Source organism: Monodelphis domestica, chromosome 3 (genome assembly GCF_027887165.1).
Source record: "Monodelphis domestica isolate mMonDom1 chromosome 3, mMonDom1.pri, whole genome shotgun sequence".
Classification (NCBI taxonomy): Eukaryota; Metazoa; Chordata; class Mammalia; order Didelphimorphia; family Didelphidae; genus Monodelphis; species Monodelphis domestica.
The window spans coordinates 101,805,090-101,823,423 of NC_077229.1; the positions used below are offsets into that span (position 1 = coordinate 101,805,090).

General features: G+C 49.1%; 1 protein-coding gene across 26 annotated transcripts in view; it reads right to left on the reverse strand.

The window, feature by feature from the left end:
• PLEC (plectin) overlaps positions 1–18,334 on the reverse strand; it is a 119,657-nt gene that overhangs the window by 13,275 nt on the left and 88,048 nt on the right. For all 26 annotated transcript variants that reach the window (XM_007488713.3, XM_016432017.2, XM_016432016.2 and 23 more), the window contains 18 exons: positions 17,870–18,024; positions 15,233–15,554; positions 15,034–15,111; positions 14,778–14,939; positions 14,515–14,619; positions 13,947–14,042; positions 12,984–13,109; positions 8,837–8,989; positions 8,446–8,600; positions 6,916–7,042; positions 6,419–6,602; positions 6,156–6,313; positions 5,398–5,576; positions 5,141–5,279; positions 4,383–4,739; positions 4,083–4,166; positions 2,659–2,763; positions 1,720–1,818 (listed from right to left, as the gene is read on the reverse strand). In XM_007488713.3, the coding sequence (XP_007488775.1) occupies positions 1,720–1,818; positions 2,659–2,763; positions 4,083–4,166; positions 4,383–4,739; positions 5,141–5,279; positions 5,398–5,576; positions 6,156–6,313; positions 6,419–6,602; positions 6,916–7,042; positions 8,446–8,600; positions 8,837–8,989; positions 12,984–13,109; positions 13,947–14,042; positions 14,515–14,619; positions 14,778–14,939; positions 15,034–15,111; positions 15,233–15,554; positions 17,870–18,024 (2,784 nt within the window). The remainder of the gene's footprint in view (positions 1–1,719; positions 1,819–2,658; positions 2,764–4,082; positions 4,167–4,382; positions 4,740–5,140; positions 5,280–5,397; positions 5,577–6,155; positions 6,314–6,418; positions 6,603–6,915; positions 7,043–8,445; positions 8,601–8,836; positions 8,990–12,983; positions 13,110–13,946; positions 14,043–14,514; positions 14,620–14,777; positions 14,940–15,033; positions 15,112–15,232; positions 15,555–17,869; positions 18,025–18,334) is intronic.

An 18,334-nucleotide genomic window follows, 5' to 3' on the forward strand; every position in this document is an offset into this window, starting at 1 on the left:
AAGAACCACAAAGAAACCAAAGTGAACAGACAGCAGGGAAATCTGCCGCTCGATGAGCAAATCAAATGGGGAAAGGGGCTGGAAGGCAGACAATGGGGGAGGCAGGGCAAGGGAGACCCAGCCCCATGCCTGGGGCCACACAGAGGAGGACACGGCACTGCAACAGTCCACTTAGTACAGCAAGGTGATGGGATGGAAGATGGAAGGGAATGAGATGAATGAATGGGGATCCGGACATGGGAGGACAGCTCTGGGGATCAACGAGACAGGACCCTCCATCACCAGAGGAAACAATCCACAGATGGATCATGCACCAAGCCCAAGGCAGATGGGAACAGCATGAGAGCAGCCGGCACCCCTTCACCATGCGTCCTGGCCTGGCGGGAGACCCAGGCTTCCTTCCTTCCCCTGCCCTCGCCACAGGAAAGACAGACAGAGACGGACAAAAAGCAAAGCACCGACAGCTGCGTGTGTGCGTGTGTGTGTGTGTGTGTGTGTGTGTGATTGCACGCGTGTGCGAGCGCTCGCTCAATACTGGAACCTTCCTTTCTTTTCCCCTTTCTCCTACACTCTGCTGGAGTGATGTCGGGGACGTGGGCTGACCTCCCCTGTCTTCTACTCCCAACTTTCCCTGGAGAAGAGGGGCAGGCGCCATCATTCTGTCAAGGGGCTTTAGAATCACAAGGCAAGGCACAAGGGCTTCCTCCAGCCCTCAGAGAAATGAGCACCACCTTCCAAGGGACCCTAGAGAGGAGCAGAATGGGGTAGGGGTGCCCCCAGGCCCATTTCCTCCAATCTGTGGCTCTGCCCAACATTCACCTTCCTTGGCCCAGAAGTTCAGGGCGAGGAAGGGACAGTGAGCAGGTGCCAGGAGCGCAGGCCACCTCGGTGGCTACGATGGGAGATGGGACGAGGGATCTTGGGCTTGGAAGCAGCGATGTAAGTGGTAGTGAGGGAGCCAAGGGAAGGCACTGTGATTGTATGAGGTGTGTTGATGGAGCAAGGAAAGAGATTGTTGATGGTACCAAGGAAGTGCTGATGGGGGAAGGAGAAGGAGAGGGCACCGGAGGCCCCCGTAGGGAGACATCGAGGAGAGGAGTCATGCGTCCAGGGGAGTACCTGCTGCAGAAAGGCCAGAGTCCTCCTGGGTTTTTACCCTCCATTAGATCCCAAACAACACAAACATTCCCCCAGACAAAGCTGCCAAGCGGCGAGTCCAAGAGCAAAACCCAAGAGTTAGAGAGAAGGGAGCACACGGGGGAGGGAGGAAGACGAAGAGGGGAAGAGGGATGCTAAAAGAGAAGAGATAGGGGAGAGACCCAACAAGCTCCAGCAGGGAAGGGGGCCTAAGGAGCCACTGCAGCCTGGGTGAGGGAGGAAGAGAAGGCGGGAAGGCAGCACCTGAGCAGCGGACAGGCTGGAGAAGGGGCTGTACTAAGTGTGTCTGAGAAGTGCTTCCCCTTCTTCCCACCAGTGTCAGGCTGGGGAGTTCCAGGCAGGATGAAGGCCTGGGGAGCAAGGAACCCACTGCCAGGCCCCACTTGGGGGGCTCTGCTTCCTCGGCACTTGGCTACGTGTGGAGGCCAGGAGACCAGGGGAGCTGGGGCCCCGGGGGCAATGGCATGTAACTCTCAGGGAGGGGCAAGGTGGCTGACTGCTGAGAAGGAAGACTGGTGGCTCCCTCCTACCCTGGGATAGTCCCCTCCCCCAAGCCTGTACCTCCTCCTCCTCCAGGCGCCGAAGGGTCTCACTGATGAACTTGATGTACTGGCTTGTGAGGGTGGTCAGCTCGCTGTAGCGAGTGCGAAGATCCACATACTAGAAGAGAGCAGAGCCCCGTGATCTTGCTCAGCATCTGAAGGCCAGCTGCGGCCCCAGAAAAGTCTGCATCCACCACGTTCTCCCCTTACCGCCATCCCACCCCGCCAACCCCCTCCCAGTGTACATACACACACACCTGCCATGTGCACACATGCGCACATAATCGAGGACCCACTAGCTAAAGGAGGCTCAGCCCAGGCTGGCTACCTGGGAGTGAGGATGGGGACCTCAGCTGGACCATGGAAGGGTCACTTAGCTCAAAGGATCGTAGATTTAGAGCTGGGAGGGTCTAGAAAGGTCTAGAAAGGTCATTTAGTCCAACCCCCTCAGATCAGAAAATTGGAGCAAAGAGAAGTTTAAGTGATTTGTCCAAGGTCGTACGGGGAGCTACAATAAAGAGTCCGGACTTCGCCAGGGACTGCCCTAATCCAATTTCACCTGGGGGTGAGAACGACCAAATGCTAGACCAAAAGGGCAATAAAGGGGATGACTAGGTGGCTCAGTGGATACAGAGCCAGGCCTAGGAATAAAAAGATCCTGGGTTCAAATCTGCCTTCATACTGACTATGTAACCTTAGGCAAGTCACTTCACCTCCATTGCCTCGCCCTGACTGCTCTTCTGCCTTGAAAACAACACTTAATATTGATTCTAAGATAGAAAGTAAGGGTTTAAAAAAAAAAGGAAAGATCTCCCTTCTTCCTCTACCCCCAGGCCCTGGGAAAGCCAGGACTCTCCAAGCCTACCCTTATAGCTTCTCCTACCCACTTGTACCCCCACACGCTCGTCTAGACCAGCAGCTGGTGAGGGGCCCCCATGCATGCCGCACTGTGCCTCACCTCCTGGATGATGCTATCTGACACTGACTGGACCTTGGGTTTCTTGGCAGGGGAGGCCACAGGCTCCACTTGAGCCTTGTATGTCACCAGTTGCAGCTCATAGTCCTGTTGGAGGAAGAAAGAGCAGACTTTCAGGAAAGCAAGTTGCAAGGGGGAGTGTGTTTGCTCCCTTCCTGTTATGGGAAGGGGGACATCTTTAGGGGTTGTCGGGGATTTGTCTCTAAAGCAGCAGAAAGTGTTCCCAGGCTCTGGTGGGCTTCTGCTTGTCTCTGCTCTTCGTTCTTAGACAGCGTATCACCTGTCCTTCTCAGAGTGTTTTCAGGCCAAAGCAGATCCTTACAGACCCTTCTTGTGTGACTTCAGGACCCATACACTCCCTGCCTGTGCCTCACTCTGGTTGTGCTCCAAAGACCTCTGGCCATTCTGTCTGTCTCCAGTGAGGCATGGCAACTAGACCAGTCCCCCAGACTCCCAGGTGCAAACACCCTTTGAGTGGTACAGGGAAGGAAGTGCTTCTGAAGCTCTGTTTTCCAGAGGATGTTCGGAAAGACCAGAAGAGGATGTAGGAGGATACAGATGCCACCTAGGACATGTCTCATATGCATAGCCCCAAACTACCTTTTTTCCTTTTTCTGGGCATTAGTCCTGGTCTGAGGGAACTAAGTGGATAGAGCACTGATCTTCAAGTTAGGAAGATCTGCATTGAAATCCAGCCTCAGGTATTTAATAGCTGTGAGATCCTAGGCAAGTCACTTAATCTGTCTGCCTCAGTTTCCTCATCTGTAAAATGGGGATAACAATAGCAACTACCTCCCAGGGGTGTTGTCAAGATCAAATGAGATATTTGTAAAGTGCCTGGCACATAGTAGGCACTTAAAAAATGCTTAGTTCTTTTCTTCCTTATCTAAAATACTGGTGAATTTTTTTCCCTGCGCTCCTCTAGTCCTTTCAGGGATATCTCCTCCCAAGTTCAGTTTTATAAATTATCTTTCTCAAGTCACCCCAAATCTCCCTATGAATCAAGGTCAACCAAAAAATCAGTTACTTCCAGTCTCTTTCTCCCTTGTAGATCACAGATCATCAGTTCATAGATTTATAACTAGAAGGGTTTTTGGAAAGACATTGAAACCAGCCCCTCCCACCTTATAGATGAGGCACAGAGTGATTAGATAATTTCTCTAGGGACACACAGTTAATGTCTGAGGTAGGATTTAAAGTTAGGTCTTCCTAACTCCAAGTCCAAAGTTCTATCCAATACATCATGGTTCCCCCGGAGGTCAAAGGTGGGACCTGGTAACTGTAGAAAGCTGGTAGGAATAATCCAAAATCCTACAAGGAATGAATATTCTCAATCTTTTTCTTAGTCTGGGAAAGAGAGAACAAGGGTGCTCAAAGCTCAGAAGCAGGGATCTAAGGGTCCTCACCTTGATGGCATTGATGTATTGCTTGGCATACTTCTGACACTCAGCAACTTTCTCTCCATGTTTTTCAATTTCTTCCAGGAGTTTCTGAGAAAACAAAGCCCTTTGGATCAGTTCCTTCAGGAACGAGGTAATGACACAGTTCTCCCATAAGTCTGTTCTACACCCTTTCTAAAATGGAACGGTTCCCAAAACCCCCCATGGAATTCCTTATGGTGGCAGCAGAACCACTTGGTGAGCTTGTGATCACCAAGCATAGCCCTCCCACATCCTCCCCTGCCAGCCTCAGACCCCAGTGCTGACCTTTTCCTGCTGGAGCTGCTCACGGACCACCTGGCTATTAGCCAAAGGTACAGCCTGAATCTGCTCCTGCCGTTGCTTGGCGCTTAGCAGCCAGGCGTTCAGGGGCTCTGCGCTCTCACGGTAGTACCGCAACTGGCGGCCCAGCTGATCCAGCTCTCGCTGCCTCAAGTCAATCTGAGCCAGCACAGCCTGCCAGCGCTCCAGCAGCTGCGTGACCCGTTCCCGCCAGCGTTCCAATTCTGCATCGCGCTCTCCATGCTTCTGCTGCATCCGCTCACCCACCTCCTGGGCAGCCCTCAGCTCCTCATTCAGCCCCGCAAATAGCGGCTGCTGGGCCTCCACTTGGGTGCGTAACTTCTGCTCCAGAGAGAGGTGACCATCAGCATGGCCCAGGCCACATGGGTACCCACCTCCTTTATTCATTAGGGCTCAATGGAACAGGGATGGAGAAAAGGGTTGGGATTCCCAGAGCAGGGACACAAGTCCTGTCCTCAACGACCTGAAGGACTGTAGTGGGGAAAAGGGATTAGATTTGATCTACCGGAAGGCAGAGCAATGGCAGGTCATTCATTTCCTACGTTGAGTATGTGAGCGCTGTCCAGTAATGGGGTGGAATGGGCTGCTCCATTGCATGTCCAAGACAGCAGGACAAGGAGCAAGGAAGGGAAGGGAGGGGATTTCTAGATGATCTCAGGGGTCCCTTTCCCTTCAAAGGTTCCTTAACTATGGCCTGGGGCAGGGCAGCTCAGGCCAGGTACCTTCAACTCTGTCTTGGTGGCCTCCAGCTCTGAGAGATCAGCAGGGACATTCTGTACATCCTTGAGCTGCTCCTCATAGGTTCGCAGCAACTCCTCCGCACCCTGGGTGCTACGGATCACTAGGCTGATGGTCTTAAGCCTGTAAGTCATGGAAGCCTAGGTGAGACTGGTGGGCAGTTCCAGGAACCTGAGTATAGGGAGGGAGGACTCCAGGGCCCCCTGCCTCAGGAAGGAAGAGCAAAAAGTGGGGTACTCACTTCTCTAAGTAGATGGCAGACAGGCTGCGCACGTGGTCCAGCTTGCCCAGAGTCAGGTCCAGCTCAGAGCGAAGGGCAGGGGCTCCAGGTGAGGGCTCAGGCTGGGCAAGCACCTTCTCTGCCTTAGCAGAGAGTTTGGTCACTCCTTGGCCCAGGCCCTCCACCTCCGCCTGTACCTTCTGCAGGGGGACACAAGAAAGACACATAGAGATGGGAATGGTGAGAAAATGAGAGAAAATATAATGGAAACAAGAAAAAAAAGGAAGGAAGGAGACCCAGAGATAGAGAGGGAGATATATATTGCCAAGGGAGCCAGGGGAGGACCAAGATAGAGACAGACAGAGGGAGGGAGGTAGAAATCAAGGAATAGAGAGACAGGCACAGGCCAAAAGGGAGTTAGAGAGGAACAGAAAGATAATAGCATGTTCACAGTCATAAGGTCAGCTAGGAAGTAGATTAGCAGGCTAGGGGCTGAGAAGGGAGAGGGAGGAAAAGAGTGGGGGAAAAGGAGAGAGAGAGAGAGAGAGACAGAGAGAGAGAGAGAGAGAGACAGAGAGAGAGAGACAGAGAGAGAGAGACAGAGAGAGAGAGAGAGAGAGAGAGAGAGAGAGAGAGAGAGAGAGAGAGAGAGAGAGAGAGAGAGAGAGAGAGGGAAGATAAAGACAGCATAAGGAGGAAGAGGGAGAAAAGGAAGAAAATTGAGAGGAAGGAAAAAGAGGAAGACAAGCAAAGCAAAGGACAGGGAAGAAGGACCATACCTGCTGCTCGGTGATACGCTGAGCACATTCTCGGGCAGGCTCCTTTTCCAGTGGCATGCGAAGCCGATGGACAATCCGGCCCTCACAGGCCTCTAGCTGGAGACGAATGTCTTTGAGCTCTGAGATATAGCGCTGGCACAGGGACTCTTCTTGTTCCCCTATGAACAGGAAGGCTGGTGTCACATCACAAGGGCCCTTCAACTTGAGTCCTCACTGATTGTGCTGGGCACAACTGGCTCCCACAGCTGCCCCAATCTAGTTACCTTGTTCCAGGCTCTGCAGTAGCTGCTGATAATGGCGAGTACAGGTGCTGTAGTCCCGTTCTACCTGCAGTCGGTCCTCAGGTCCAAAACCACCCGCATCCTGACTATCCCGAAGGAAGGCCTGGTAATGCATCTCCAGGTTGCGTAAGGCCTGGCGTTGCTCCTCTGGCTTCAGTGTGCGGAACTGGGTAAGAAAGGGGCAGCAGGGATGAGAGGTGAAGGCAGGAATTGAGGTGGGGGATCCCAGAGTGAAAACTGAGGATGAGAAGGGACATTGAAAAGGATGGGAGAGTGGAGGAAATAAAGATGGAGAGGACACTGAGGATAAGAGAAGCAGAGATGGACATGAAGATGGAAGGGGACACTGTGGCTAAGTGGTAGATGAGAGGCAGGTATATAGGGAAAAAGGTAAGGAAAGGAGGGAGAAGGTGGTTAGGGAGATGCTGAGTTACACATGAAGTGAGGAGAAGCAGCAACTATGGTATCAGAGGACTCACCGTTACTAGAGACCAAGAGCGAATGAGCTGGATTTCTCGGGTTAGGCACTGCCAGGCCAAAAGACTCTTCATGTCCACATGTAGCTGATGCCAAAGGTTCACCAGAGTCTGGTGTAGTCCCTCCAGCCTACCAGAGATGGCATGGGATAGGGTAGGGGAAAAGATTAGACAGGGTATGAGAAGAATTGAGTATGTCCTCTCTCTTCTAAACTCTCTACAATATGGTTTATGCTGTCATCATTCATTCAATTGAAACTGCTCTTTGAAGTAATCAGTGATGTTTTAATTGCCAAATCTAATGGCTTTTTCCTCAACCCTCACCCTTCTGGACCATTCTGTACTATTTGGTATTGTTCACCTCTTCTGGGATCTCTCTTCTCCAGATTTTTAGGACACTGTTCTTTCCTGGTTCTCCTCTTGCCTATCTAACCTTTACTTCTCAGTTTCCTTTGCTGGTTCTCTATTCTTAGTGATCAAGGACCATCCTAGGCCCTCTTCTCCCTCCCTCTATTCTACTCTACTCTCTCATATTTATGCCAATAATTACCAGACTGACATCCAATCCTAGACCCTTCTCTGAAGTTACAGTCTTGCTGATCCAACTGCCTCTTGGATATCTCAAACTGGATGTTTTAGAGATATTTCAAACTAAAGCACGGATCTAGTCATGTTATTCTCCCCAACTATTTCCTTAAGTAAAATCCCATGGCTCTCATTTACTTCCATAATCTAATATAAAGTCCTCTAGTTAACTTTTTTTTTTTAAACCCTTACCTTCCATCTTGGAGTCAATACTGTGTATTGGCTCCAAGGCGGAAGAGTGGTAAGGGCTAGGCAATGGGGGTCAAGTGACTTGCCCAGGGTCACACAGCTGGGAAGTGTCTGAGGCCAGATTTGAACCTAGGACCTCCCGTCTTTAGGGCTAGCTCTCAATCCACTGAGCTACCCATCTGCCCCCCTCTAGTTAACTTTTAAAGATCTTCATAACCTGGTTCCCCTTCTTAACTCTAGTCTAGATCTAGAGATCCCAGAAGAGGGGAATGAATTATTTTCCTTCTCATATTTTATGATTTACTGTCTTTGTTATTCCTACATTTCTTGTCTCTATACTGTTTATTGAGTGTCTGTCCCCCTAGACCTGAAATGCTCTGCCCCCCTCACTTTGCCTCTTAGCTCTCCTGGCTTCCTTCAAGACTCAGCTCAAAGCCCACCTTCTGCAAGGACTTTCCTGATCTCTTAAGATGTTATTGACTTCCCCCATGTACTGTCTTCTTTCTCTCTCTTTCCATATATATATGTATATACATGTAAAATGCATATTAAAAATAATAGGCATCGTTTCCTTGACTGTCTCCTTCATTAGACTGTGAGCTCGCTCCTAGAGGGCTGGAACTGTGTTTTTGCCTCTTTATACCCAGGGCTCACTAGAGTACCTTACACATGGTAAACTCCTAACAGATGCTTGGTTAGTTGAATGACCCTTCCATCCTTTTGGTGGATCCACCCTGGGCTACACACCAACAGCCCTACCTGCTGACTGCATCCTGAGCTTCTTTATTGGGCGGGGGCACAAGAAAGCAGACGGAGGGCAGGACGGCTTCACTGCCACTGCTGTGTACCACCTTCCATTTGGATGGCTGGGCATGACTCACCAACTGACAGGTATCCCCCTTGTGGACGGTCATCTGTAGGGCACAGGCCAAAGGGCAAGAGAGAAGTAGACCAGGGAGCTGAGTTGTCAGAATTCAGCCCAAATGGTAACTTCACCGTTAATCCCCCTGCTTATATAATTGCTCCCTCTGCCCCCTCCTACTTCCCAATCAGTCTTGGAGTCCTCTCAATTTCTCTCTTTCCACAGTTAACCTTCAGAGGCCGGCCACACACACACACACACACACAACTTGCTCTGGGTCCAGCTTACCTCCATCTGCTTGTAGTCACACACAGCTTGCAGTGGGAGCCGGCCCCGAATGGCATAGGCTGGGTTACGGGGCTTTAATTGTACTATGGCCTTGGCACGCTTGGCCAGACCCAAGAGATGCCCCTTGTATTCAGAGAGCTGATCCTTCTCATCCTGGGTACGAAAAAGGGATAAAGAATGAGAAAGGAGGACATATTTCTGAAGGTAACAGCAGCATCCAGGAACAATAAGCCAGATCCTTAAAATTTGTCCAGCTACTAGTGATTCCAGCTGATAACAGATCAGCACATGCCATTAGCCCCAAGGAAGGTAAAGAGAATCTATGGAGTATATGGCCTTGCTGAGATTCCCAGCATCCCTGGTCCCAGCCCATCCCCATTCTAAAGGGAGAGGCTTGTACAAAGGTCATGAGTCAAAGAGACTACAAAAGAAGGATTCAGGTTGGATCAGCATTATAGGAGCAGGATGAGGGCCATGGAGAGGGGTACTCTTAGAGGAATGTGCCATTCTTTTTACCTGTATTCCCCAGCCCCTATTAAGTCCTACTTAATCAATACTGGTGAACTGGTGGGTTGGTCAATTAGGAATTCTCTTACTTTTGAGAATGAACTATTTCCTGCCAGGTTCAAGTAGGTTGATTCTAATAAAATCACTGTAATAAGATTCTGGAAAATAATTCCCTGAGGGATAAGCCCCAGGAATCCCCTGATTGAGTATGCTGAAAGACTTCATAGCTCTGACCTATGTAGTAAAAAGCTGTGACTTCAGAGGAATGACAGTGAAGGAAGTATCCTGCCTCTTGGAAGACAGGTGATGAACTACAGATGCCGAAGGAAGCAAGGCTGGGGTCAGAGAGACCTCCTAGGTGACAAGAAAGGGATCAGAGGGAGCTTTCACATCAGTGGAAGATGGCTACCTATCTGGAAACTGCTTGTAAAGTGCCCTTTCCTCCCAGGGGCCAAGGTACCTGGAGATACTAAATGCAACATAGCTTTGGGCCCAGGGAGGAGCTTGGGATGGAGGCTCCAGAAGGGCTAAGGCTCCTACCAGGCTATAAAATAGAGCCAGACAGAATTGGCTTCAGGCAATGAGCCAGATGAGCTCAGTCTAGCATCCTACTCCAGATAGTGCTGAGGAGATGGAAAAAAGAAGCAGGACTGGCTGTCCCAGAATCACTGGCCAGCTAAGCTGCATAAGCTAGAATGATGTCTCTGACCATTACATTCCTCATTTCTATGCTTTTATATTGTTTTATTTTTTCCCTTAATTCATTTTAAAACAAAAAATCCCTTTAAAATTTCCCCAACTTGTCTTTGCTAAATCACTGGGGAAAGATATTTGTCTACATTTTGGCCAGTTGAGTGACAGGGATCTGATAGGGATGGGTGCCTCCAGGGTGGTTATGGAAATGGCCCTAGGTAGAGTAGCTGAACAGAGACAGACTCAGAGATGAACTGAAAGGGGGAAAAACTGAGGGAAAGCATTCCTTCTCATGTAGGAAGAGGAGAGGCTGTTTTAATGTATTCCAGGGTAAAGTGGCCCTCCAGTACCTGCAGTGGACCCTTGCTCTCTCCCTTACTGGTCTCCCACACTCCGTTCCAATCTGATGGGCTCTTTAGGTTTTCAGGGCTGGTCCATTTGCTGCTGCTACTGTACTTGGCCCCTGGGACATCCTGATGCCCTTCTCTACCTTGACCAATGAGTGGGGAAATCCTTCGTTCCCCTTTGAATTTCAGATGAGACAAAGAACCATTCCTAGATACATCTATGATCCAACGCCAAGCTGAGGTCAGCAAAGAAAGCTAAGAGAAACAAATACTGGGGAGGAGAAAAGAAAGAAAAGGGAAGATAATAATGATTGGATGGAGAGATGGGAGAGCTTCTCAACTCTTGTTTTGTTTCTGTGTTCTCTGCCAAGGAGAATGATCTTTGGTCTGAAAAGGATGAAATGAAAATGCCTTAACAGGAAGTTGATACCCATGATAAGGAGGTAGATGGTAAGAGATCTCCTGGCTGACTTGGATGACTTCAGGTCACCAGGCCCAGATGAACTACATTCCAAGGTCCTGACAGGCCTGGCAGATGTGATTACTAACCCACTGTCAGCTATTTCTGAAAGTCTATAGAGAAGATGAGAGATAACATGGAACTGGAAAAGGACAAATGTTATGGCTGACTTTCAGGAAAGGGAAGACAACTGATTGCAAATTCTAGGTCAGTGAACCTGTCTTTGATTTCTGGGAAAATTCTAAGACATGTCACTTGAGATGAGTGAACAGCCACAAAAGGAAGCTTAGAAGAGCAAGCCATGCTAAAAGAAAGCCAAACCAGGATGGATTGCTATTTTTGTTGCCAGAGGTAGCACACCACACTGATGAAATCATAGGACTGACTGGAATATCAAAGTACCTTAAATCAATATACTAATAACTAACATTTATATATGGCTTTAAGGTTTGCAAGGCTCTTAAAAATATTATCTTATTTTATCCTCATGACAACTCTGTGAGGTCAATGTTAGTATTATCCACATTTTACAGATTGGAAAACTAAGGCTGAGAAAGACTAAATGACCCACCTAGGTTCATACTGCTAAGTATCTGAGGTGGCACTGAGCTCAGGGCTTCCTGACTCCAAGTCCAGATCTCATGCCAGAAGATCAATGGATGGATGGACAGGGGAAGTGTCAGAGAGACAGAGAGAGAAGGCTAAATTCTCAGCAAATGAAAAAGGAATAATGGTCCTAAAGAACAGATGATGAAATATGCCTCCCTCCTCTCTGCAGAGGCATAGGGGATAGGGGAGAAAAAGACAAATAACAGCTAACATTTATATAGGGCTTGGAAAAAAACACCTTACCTTCTGTCTTAGACTCCATACTGTGTATTAGTTCTAAGGCAGAAGAGTGGTAAGGGCTAGGCAATGGGGGTTAAGTGACTTGCCCAGGATCATACAGCTAGGAAATGTCTGAGGCCAGATTTGAACCTAGGCTCTCTATATAGGGCTTTGAGGTTTTCAAAGTGTTTTAAGTAGGTTATTTCATTGGATTACTAATGTAGAGTGTTTTACATACTATCAGAGATGGTCGCTTCCCTGAACATCTTTGCTGAATTGTTTACTTCTTTGTTATAAAGGAGGGTTTCAAGGAAGAGAGGGATAGAGGGAGAGCTACTTCCAGAATGAACTGTGATATAAAAACCAAAAGGCAACAATGACTCCTATTTAAAACAAAAACAGGTCCTGTCAGACCAATCTCATTTCCTTTTCTGATACGGTTACTAGACTGGATACAGTAAATATAATTTAGTTTTAGCAAAGCATCTGATAAAGTCTCTCATGTTTTTCTTATGGAAAAGATGGTATGGCACAGACTCTATGACAGTACAGTTAGGCAGATAAGAAGCTGATGGAATAGTCAGAGGCAAAGAGTAGCCAAGAAGTTCTACTTGGAAGAAGGTCTCCAGTAGAGGGCCCCAGAGATTTTTTTTTAACTCATCATTTGTCTTTATTGTTTTGTTTTGTATTTTTTTTTTAACTTATCTGTCTTACAATTGATACTAAGTATTGATTCTAAGGCAGAAGAGGCCAGCTGGGAAATGACACACTAAAATTCCTCTTTTCATTTCTTTTTTTAAACTCTTACCTTCTGTCTTAGAATGGATACTGTGTATAAGAGCAATAATGACTGGGCAATTGGGGGAGGGGGGTTTTAAGTGACTTGGCTAGGGTCACACAACTAGGAAGTGTCTAAGGTCACATGTGAACCTAGGACCTCCACTGTGCCACCTTGCTGCCCCCTAAAATCCCTCTTTTCTGTACTTAGCTGTCCCATTATCCCACTGCCCCCACTACCAAGTGGCAGAATCTGGTTGGAGCTCTGGTTCCCTAGGTGATCAGGATGATAGTAAATAAATAGTAATACATGTAAACAATAAATAATATGTAAATATGTATATTATATATATGTATATATAATATATAAATAAATAGTAATATCCAGATGATAGTAAAGGAATAAAAAGACTGCTCAGAGGCTGCTGCTTGTGAGAGGCTCTGAGTCCCTAATCAGGGTCCCTAAGCAGGCCTGCGTTGGAGTAAGAAGAGAAGGGATGGAGCTGGGCTCCCCTAGGCAAGTGGACAGGCTCACCTGGGCATCCTGCAGCAGGTCCTCCAGGCGGGTGACGGTGATAGAGCGGTCACAAGTATACTTCCTTCGCATGGTCTCCTGAAGCTTCTGCAGCTGCTCCTCCGCCTCTCGCACATCAGAGAAAAACTAAAGCCCAAAGAGAAGTCTCAGGCCCAGCAGACTCCTGCCCAGGCAGGGTCTCCCTGTTTTGTACTGATTATTTCATCCCCCGAACCTAGAAGAGTGCCATCCTTGCCCAGAATAAGTACCCAATAAGTATCTAGGCAATGGACAGTGTTGGATTTGGAGTCACGTACAGCTGAATTAAAATACTGACTCAAATTTATGGTTCTCAAAGTGTACACCTCTGTGACTTAGGGTCAGTCACCACTTTTTTTTAACCTACCTTCTGTCTTAGAATTGATAATAAGTATTGGTTACAAGGCAGGAGAGCAGTGAGGGCTAGGTAGTTGGAATTAAGTGACTTGTCCAGGGTCACACAGCTAGGAAGTGTCTAAAGCCAGGTTTGAACCCAGGACCTCCTATCTCTAGGCCGGCTCTCTATCCACTGAGCCACCTAGCTGTCCCATGCCACTTGACTTTCACAGGCTTCAGTTTTCTGTAAAATGAGGGGACTGGAGGAAATAATCTTCTCTTAAATCCCTTTTAACTGAATCATGATCATCGTGAGCCATCACCAAGCCCAGACATCCATACAGCCCCCCCCCCTCAAGGGAAGGAGAGGAAAAGTGGTCAAGCAGACAGACTGCTGGATTTGGGAGTCAGGATAACCTGGGTTCAAATCCTATCTCGGACACTAGCAAAATAAGCCTCAGTTTCCCCATATGTAAAAATGAGGGAGTTGCTCTAGATGACTTCTGAGGTGCCTTCCACCTCTAAATCTGCTATACTTTAAAGGAGGGAGACTCTGACATCTTCCAAATGCAGGCTGGTAGCTCTGCCCTCAAAGGGACTGACAGGTACCTGGAAATAGGCTGTATTTTCCTTCAGATGGGCCTCAAGGCAGCAGCACAATTGTAGCATCCAACTCCACTGGGTCTGCAGGGCAGCCTGGAATGCCTACAATAGTAGCCCAAGGTTACAGGGTGTAGGGTTCTACTTGGAGCACAGGTGGCTTTCCTTTGCTATCCTCCACCCTCCCACCTCCCCCAGATTGCCAGACCCCTTCAGGATAGGGCAGACCAAGTCAGGAAAGGCTGATACCTGCCTCCCTGATGCTCAGCAGGTACCTCACCTTCCCCTTCCACCTGTTTCATTTTTGTCTCTGCATCCCCAGCGGTTGGCACAGTGCCAGTCACATAACAGATGCTTATTGATGGATTGATTTGTCTCTCCCACTCAGTGCCCCTCACCTGGAGCTGAGAGCAGAGGCATTTACCTGCTTCCAAGAAGATATCCTTCCTTCCCCTCCCCTTTGACTCTGAATAAGTTCCCTCCCACCTCATGCTTGCTCTAGCTAATTTTCTGCCTATGGCCCTCCCTTTGAGCCCACCATCTCTGGTCAGCTCTGCTTGCTGCCCTCCCTCCCTACCTCCACAGTGGGCCTCCCAGGGTGATCTTCCCGAAGGAGGCGCTCTGCCATGTTCTGAATCTCTTTGACTTTCTTCTCCTTCAGCTCCAGTTCCCGCATCAAGCCCTGGAAGGTTGGAACAGGTGGACTCAGACAGATGCCCTGTCGGAGGCACTCAGTCGCCCTACCCCTCTGCCCACTGTCCCTCTGCTGGTTCTGACCCAAGAAGAAGCCAGGGGCAGAGAGGACTGCAAGGATCCCAGGCGGCTAGCCCAACTCCTTACCGAATAGCTGTCCTTCTTGGCTGCCATGTTATTGTTGCGTTCACTCCAGTCGTAGTTGATTTCTTCCTCTTCCTTCTCATTCAGCCACATCAGCTCTTTGGTGGCTGCTGCCACAAAACTATGCAGGCTCTCTAGACACCGTAGTCGGGCCTTAGAGGTGTTCTACAGACCCGAGCAGGAAGGGAAGAGGGCAGAGGTCAGAGGGGAAGACCCTCTTGAGCCCAACTGCAATCCCCACCATGGCCCTCCTTCTCACCAGCAGCTTGGCGTACTGTAAGTCCAGTTTGCCCAGGCAGTCCCTGTAGGCCCCTCTGGTAGCTGGAGAGAGCTGGCTCTGTGGGAAGGGAAGAGAGAATGAGGCTTCCTTGGCCCCAACAGCCTGGAAGACAGCCCTGGGTGGGGGGAGGAGGGGAGAGAGACAGGGTAGTTGTTCAGTGTGTGGGACTTCAGCTCACCTCATCCGCCCGTGCGCGCTCAATCTTGGACCGGAATTCCTCAATGGACTGATGCAGGCCCCGGTGGCTGCCCAGCTGAGACTCCACACTAGGGAGATCCACACCCCACTCAGCCTCGTCCAGCCGCCTCTGGTTTTCTTCCACCCAGGCCAGCAGGTCGTGCAGGTAGCGCAGTGTGACATCCTCCAGCTCAGGTCGCCTTGGGGGCACTGCGGAGCTCACCTGAGTCACCTGAGTCACCTGAGTCACCGGCACGCCAGCCTTGAGCCGCAGGTTGTACTCAGTGCGGATGGCCACAAGCCGCTCATGCAGGCGGTATACCCTAGGAGAGAGAGGAGAGGAGGCCATCAGCTTTGTCCCAAGGAGAAGCTGTGACCCAGGGGCAGAGGAAGAACCGCAAGAATCCTGGGGAGTATCCCAGGGGAAGTCCACAGGAAGGGTGGAAGAAGCTGTTTCTCTTATAACTATATAATATAATGTTTCTCTTATAATAACTTATAATAAGTGCCATCTGAACTATCTAGTAGAAGGTAAGCTCCTCGAGGGCAGGCACTATCTTGTTTTTGTATCTCCAGGGACTAGCACAGTGACTGGCAGAGGAGGAACATTAGAAACACCTGCCGGGCCCACTGAAATTATTTTTGTTAATGTTCAGTCATTTGAGTCACATTCGACTCTGTGGCCCCATTTGGGTTTTTCTGGCAAAGATACTGGAGTGGTTTGCCACTTCCTTCTCTAGCTTATTTTACAGATGGATAAACTGAGTCAAACAGGATGAAGTGACTTGCCTTGGGTCACGCAGCTAGTAAGAAGTGTCTGAGACCAGATTTGAATTCAGAAAGATGAATCTTCCTGATTTCAGGCCCCATATTCTACCCACTGTGCCACCTCACTGCCCCAACCAAATTATGCTTGCAAACAAATGTGTGTCTAATGATCTGGAATCAACTCCAAACTGAGGCCTAAAGCCCTTTGAGATGCAAGCTTGAAAGAAGGGAGAAAAGGCTTCTCAGTTTCTCCAGCCTGATCTAGCCCTCAGCTACTAAAGCACCAGCCTCAGCTAGAGGAAAGCCAGAGAGGCAGTGAGGTGGTACAGTGGATAGAACAAAGACCTGGACCTGGAGCCAAGAAGACCTGTATTCAAATGTGACCTCAGACCTTGGACAAGTCATTCTGATTCCATTTCCCTATCTATAAAATGGGGCTCATAAAAATACTTCCCTACCAGGGCTGTGCTGAGGATCACACGAGATAGTTGTAAAGTTCTTAGCACGCTGCCTGGCACAGAATTGGTGTTTAATAAATGCTTGTTTAAAAAAGAAAGTCAGAGCAGGGCAGCTGGCTTGAGGGCTTTGGTTTAAAGGTCCTTCAGGCAGAGTAAATGGAGATTCTTTTGAACTGCTGAAGCCAGTTCATAAGGGAGAACAGAGAACAGCAAGATCCATGGTTAAACTGGGGAGGCAGAACTGCTTCGAGCAAGGGAGACACGAGGGACGTGATCCAGCCAAGATAGCGGAGCTGCTCGTAACTGTTCTTGGCGCTCTCCCAAGACATGCTCTCATGTGTTATGGATGGGCAGCTGCTCCTCACAGGCAGGTAGGTGGGCAGGGGTTGTCCCCTGACACAGATGGGAACCCTGCAAGCTCCACAGGGCCAGCCATCTTAACTGAACTCCCCATCTTCTCCAGAACTTGAGTTCAAATCTTGCCTCTGACACACATAAAACTAGTTGGGGATATCCCTTCACCTCAGCATCCTCAGCTTCAGCTAAATGGCCTCTGAGGTCTTTTGCAGCTCTAAATCTATGATCCTATCATCCTTTCCTTCTGCAGGCCTCAGTTTCCTCATATGTAAAATAAGAGTGCTGGGGGAAGCTGGGTGGCTCAATGGATTGAGAGCCAGACCTAGAGATAGGAGGTCCTAGGTTCAAATCTGGCCTCAGACACTTCCTAGCTATGTGACCCTGGGCTAGTCACTTGACCTCCATGGCCTAGCCCTTACTGTCACTCTTCTGCCTTGGAACCAATACACAGTATTGATTCCAAGATGGAAGGTAAAGGTTTGAAAAAAAATGAGTGCTGGACTAGAAGGTTTCTGAGGTCCCTTCCAGCTCTACACTCATGAGAAAGACGACTTGGTTCACGGTGGGTGTTGGCTGAATGACAGACCCAGGCCCAGAATTTGGGCCTCCTTGACCTCTCGGTTGGCTAGGCTGAAGGAAGAAACACTGACCATCGGCCCCTTGTTAAAACCAAGGAAACCATGATTGGGGATGTAGACTGTAAACGATCACCCTAGTGTAAATAGCAATAATATAGAAATAGGTCTGGATCAATGACACAAGTAAAACCCAGGGGAATTTCGTGTCGGCTACAGGAGGGGGGCAGGGAAGGGGAGGGAAAGAACATGAATCTTGTAACCATGGGAAAAAATTCTAAATTAATTAATTAAATAAAAATTCTCAAATTAAAAAATAAAACTAAAACCAAGGAAACCAAAGTCCAGAGAGTTTATGTGTCTTTCATAAGGCCACAAAGTTAGTGTGAATGGCAGAGCCAGCTTTTTAGACTGGACCTTCTGAGTTTTAGGGCAGCATCCCTTCTAGGAGAGTGGCTGTGCCCACTCTGTGCCTGTTACCTTCGGTACATCTGCTCGCCCTGTGGGTGCCGCCCATCTTTGAGAGTCTGCACGTCATTGAAGAGCAGCCGGATCATGCCATCGGCCTTGTCCAGGTCTCTTTCCACCTCCCCTGCATGCTGAGGGGCTTTGCCTGAGGTCAGTAGTCGGATGTCCTGCAAGGGCACAACCATGGGTCAGAGTGGCCCCCTGAGAGCATGCCCAGAAACATGGCTCCTCGGCGACTCCCCACATCTCCCAAAACCTCAATAGGGTCCTATGTAAGCCCTAGACTGAGTCTTAAAAACTGCATCTTCCCCAGCCTATGGCAAGGAATTGAGCAGCCAACAGGCCCTAGACACGTCATTGTGCGATGAGCTCCATCCACACTTCTGGCTTGCTCTGGCTTGGCCAGGGAGGATCCACCCATGAGCCAAGGCAGCCTCAGGCTTGGATGAGAAATGAAATCGAGGCCCGGCCCCACCC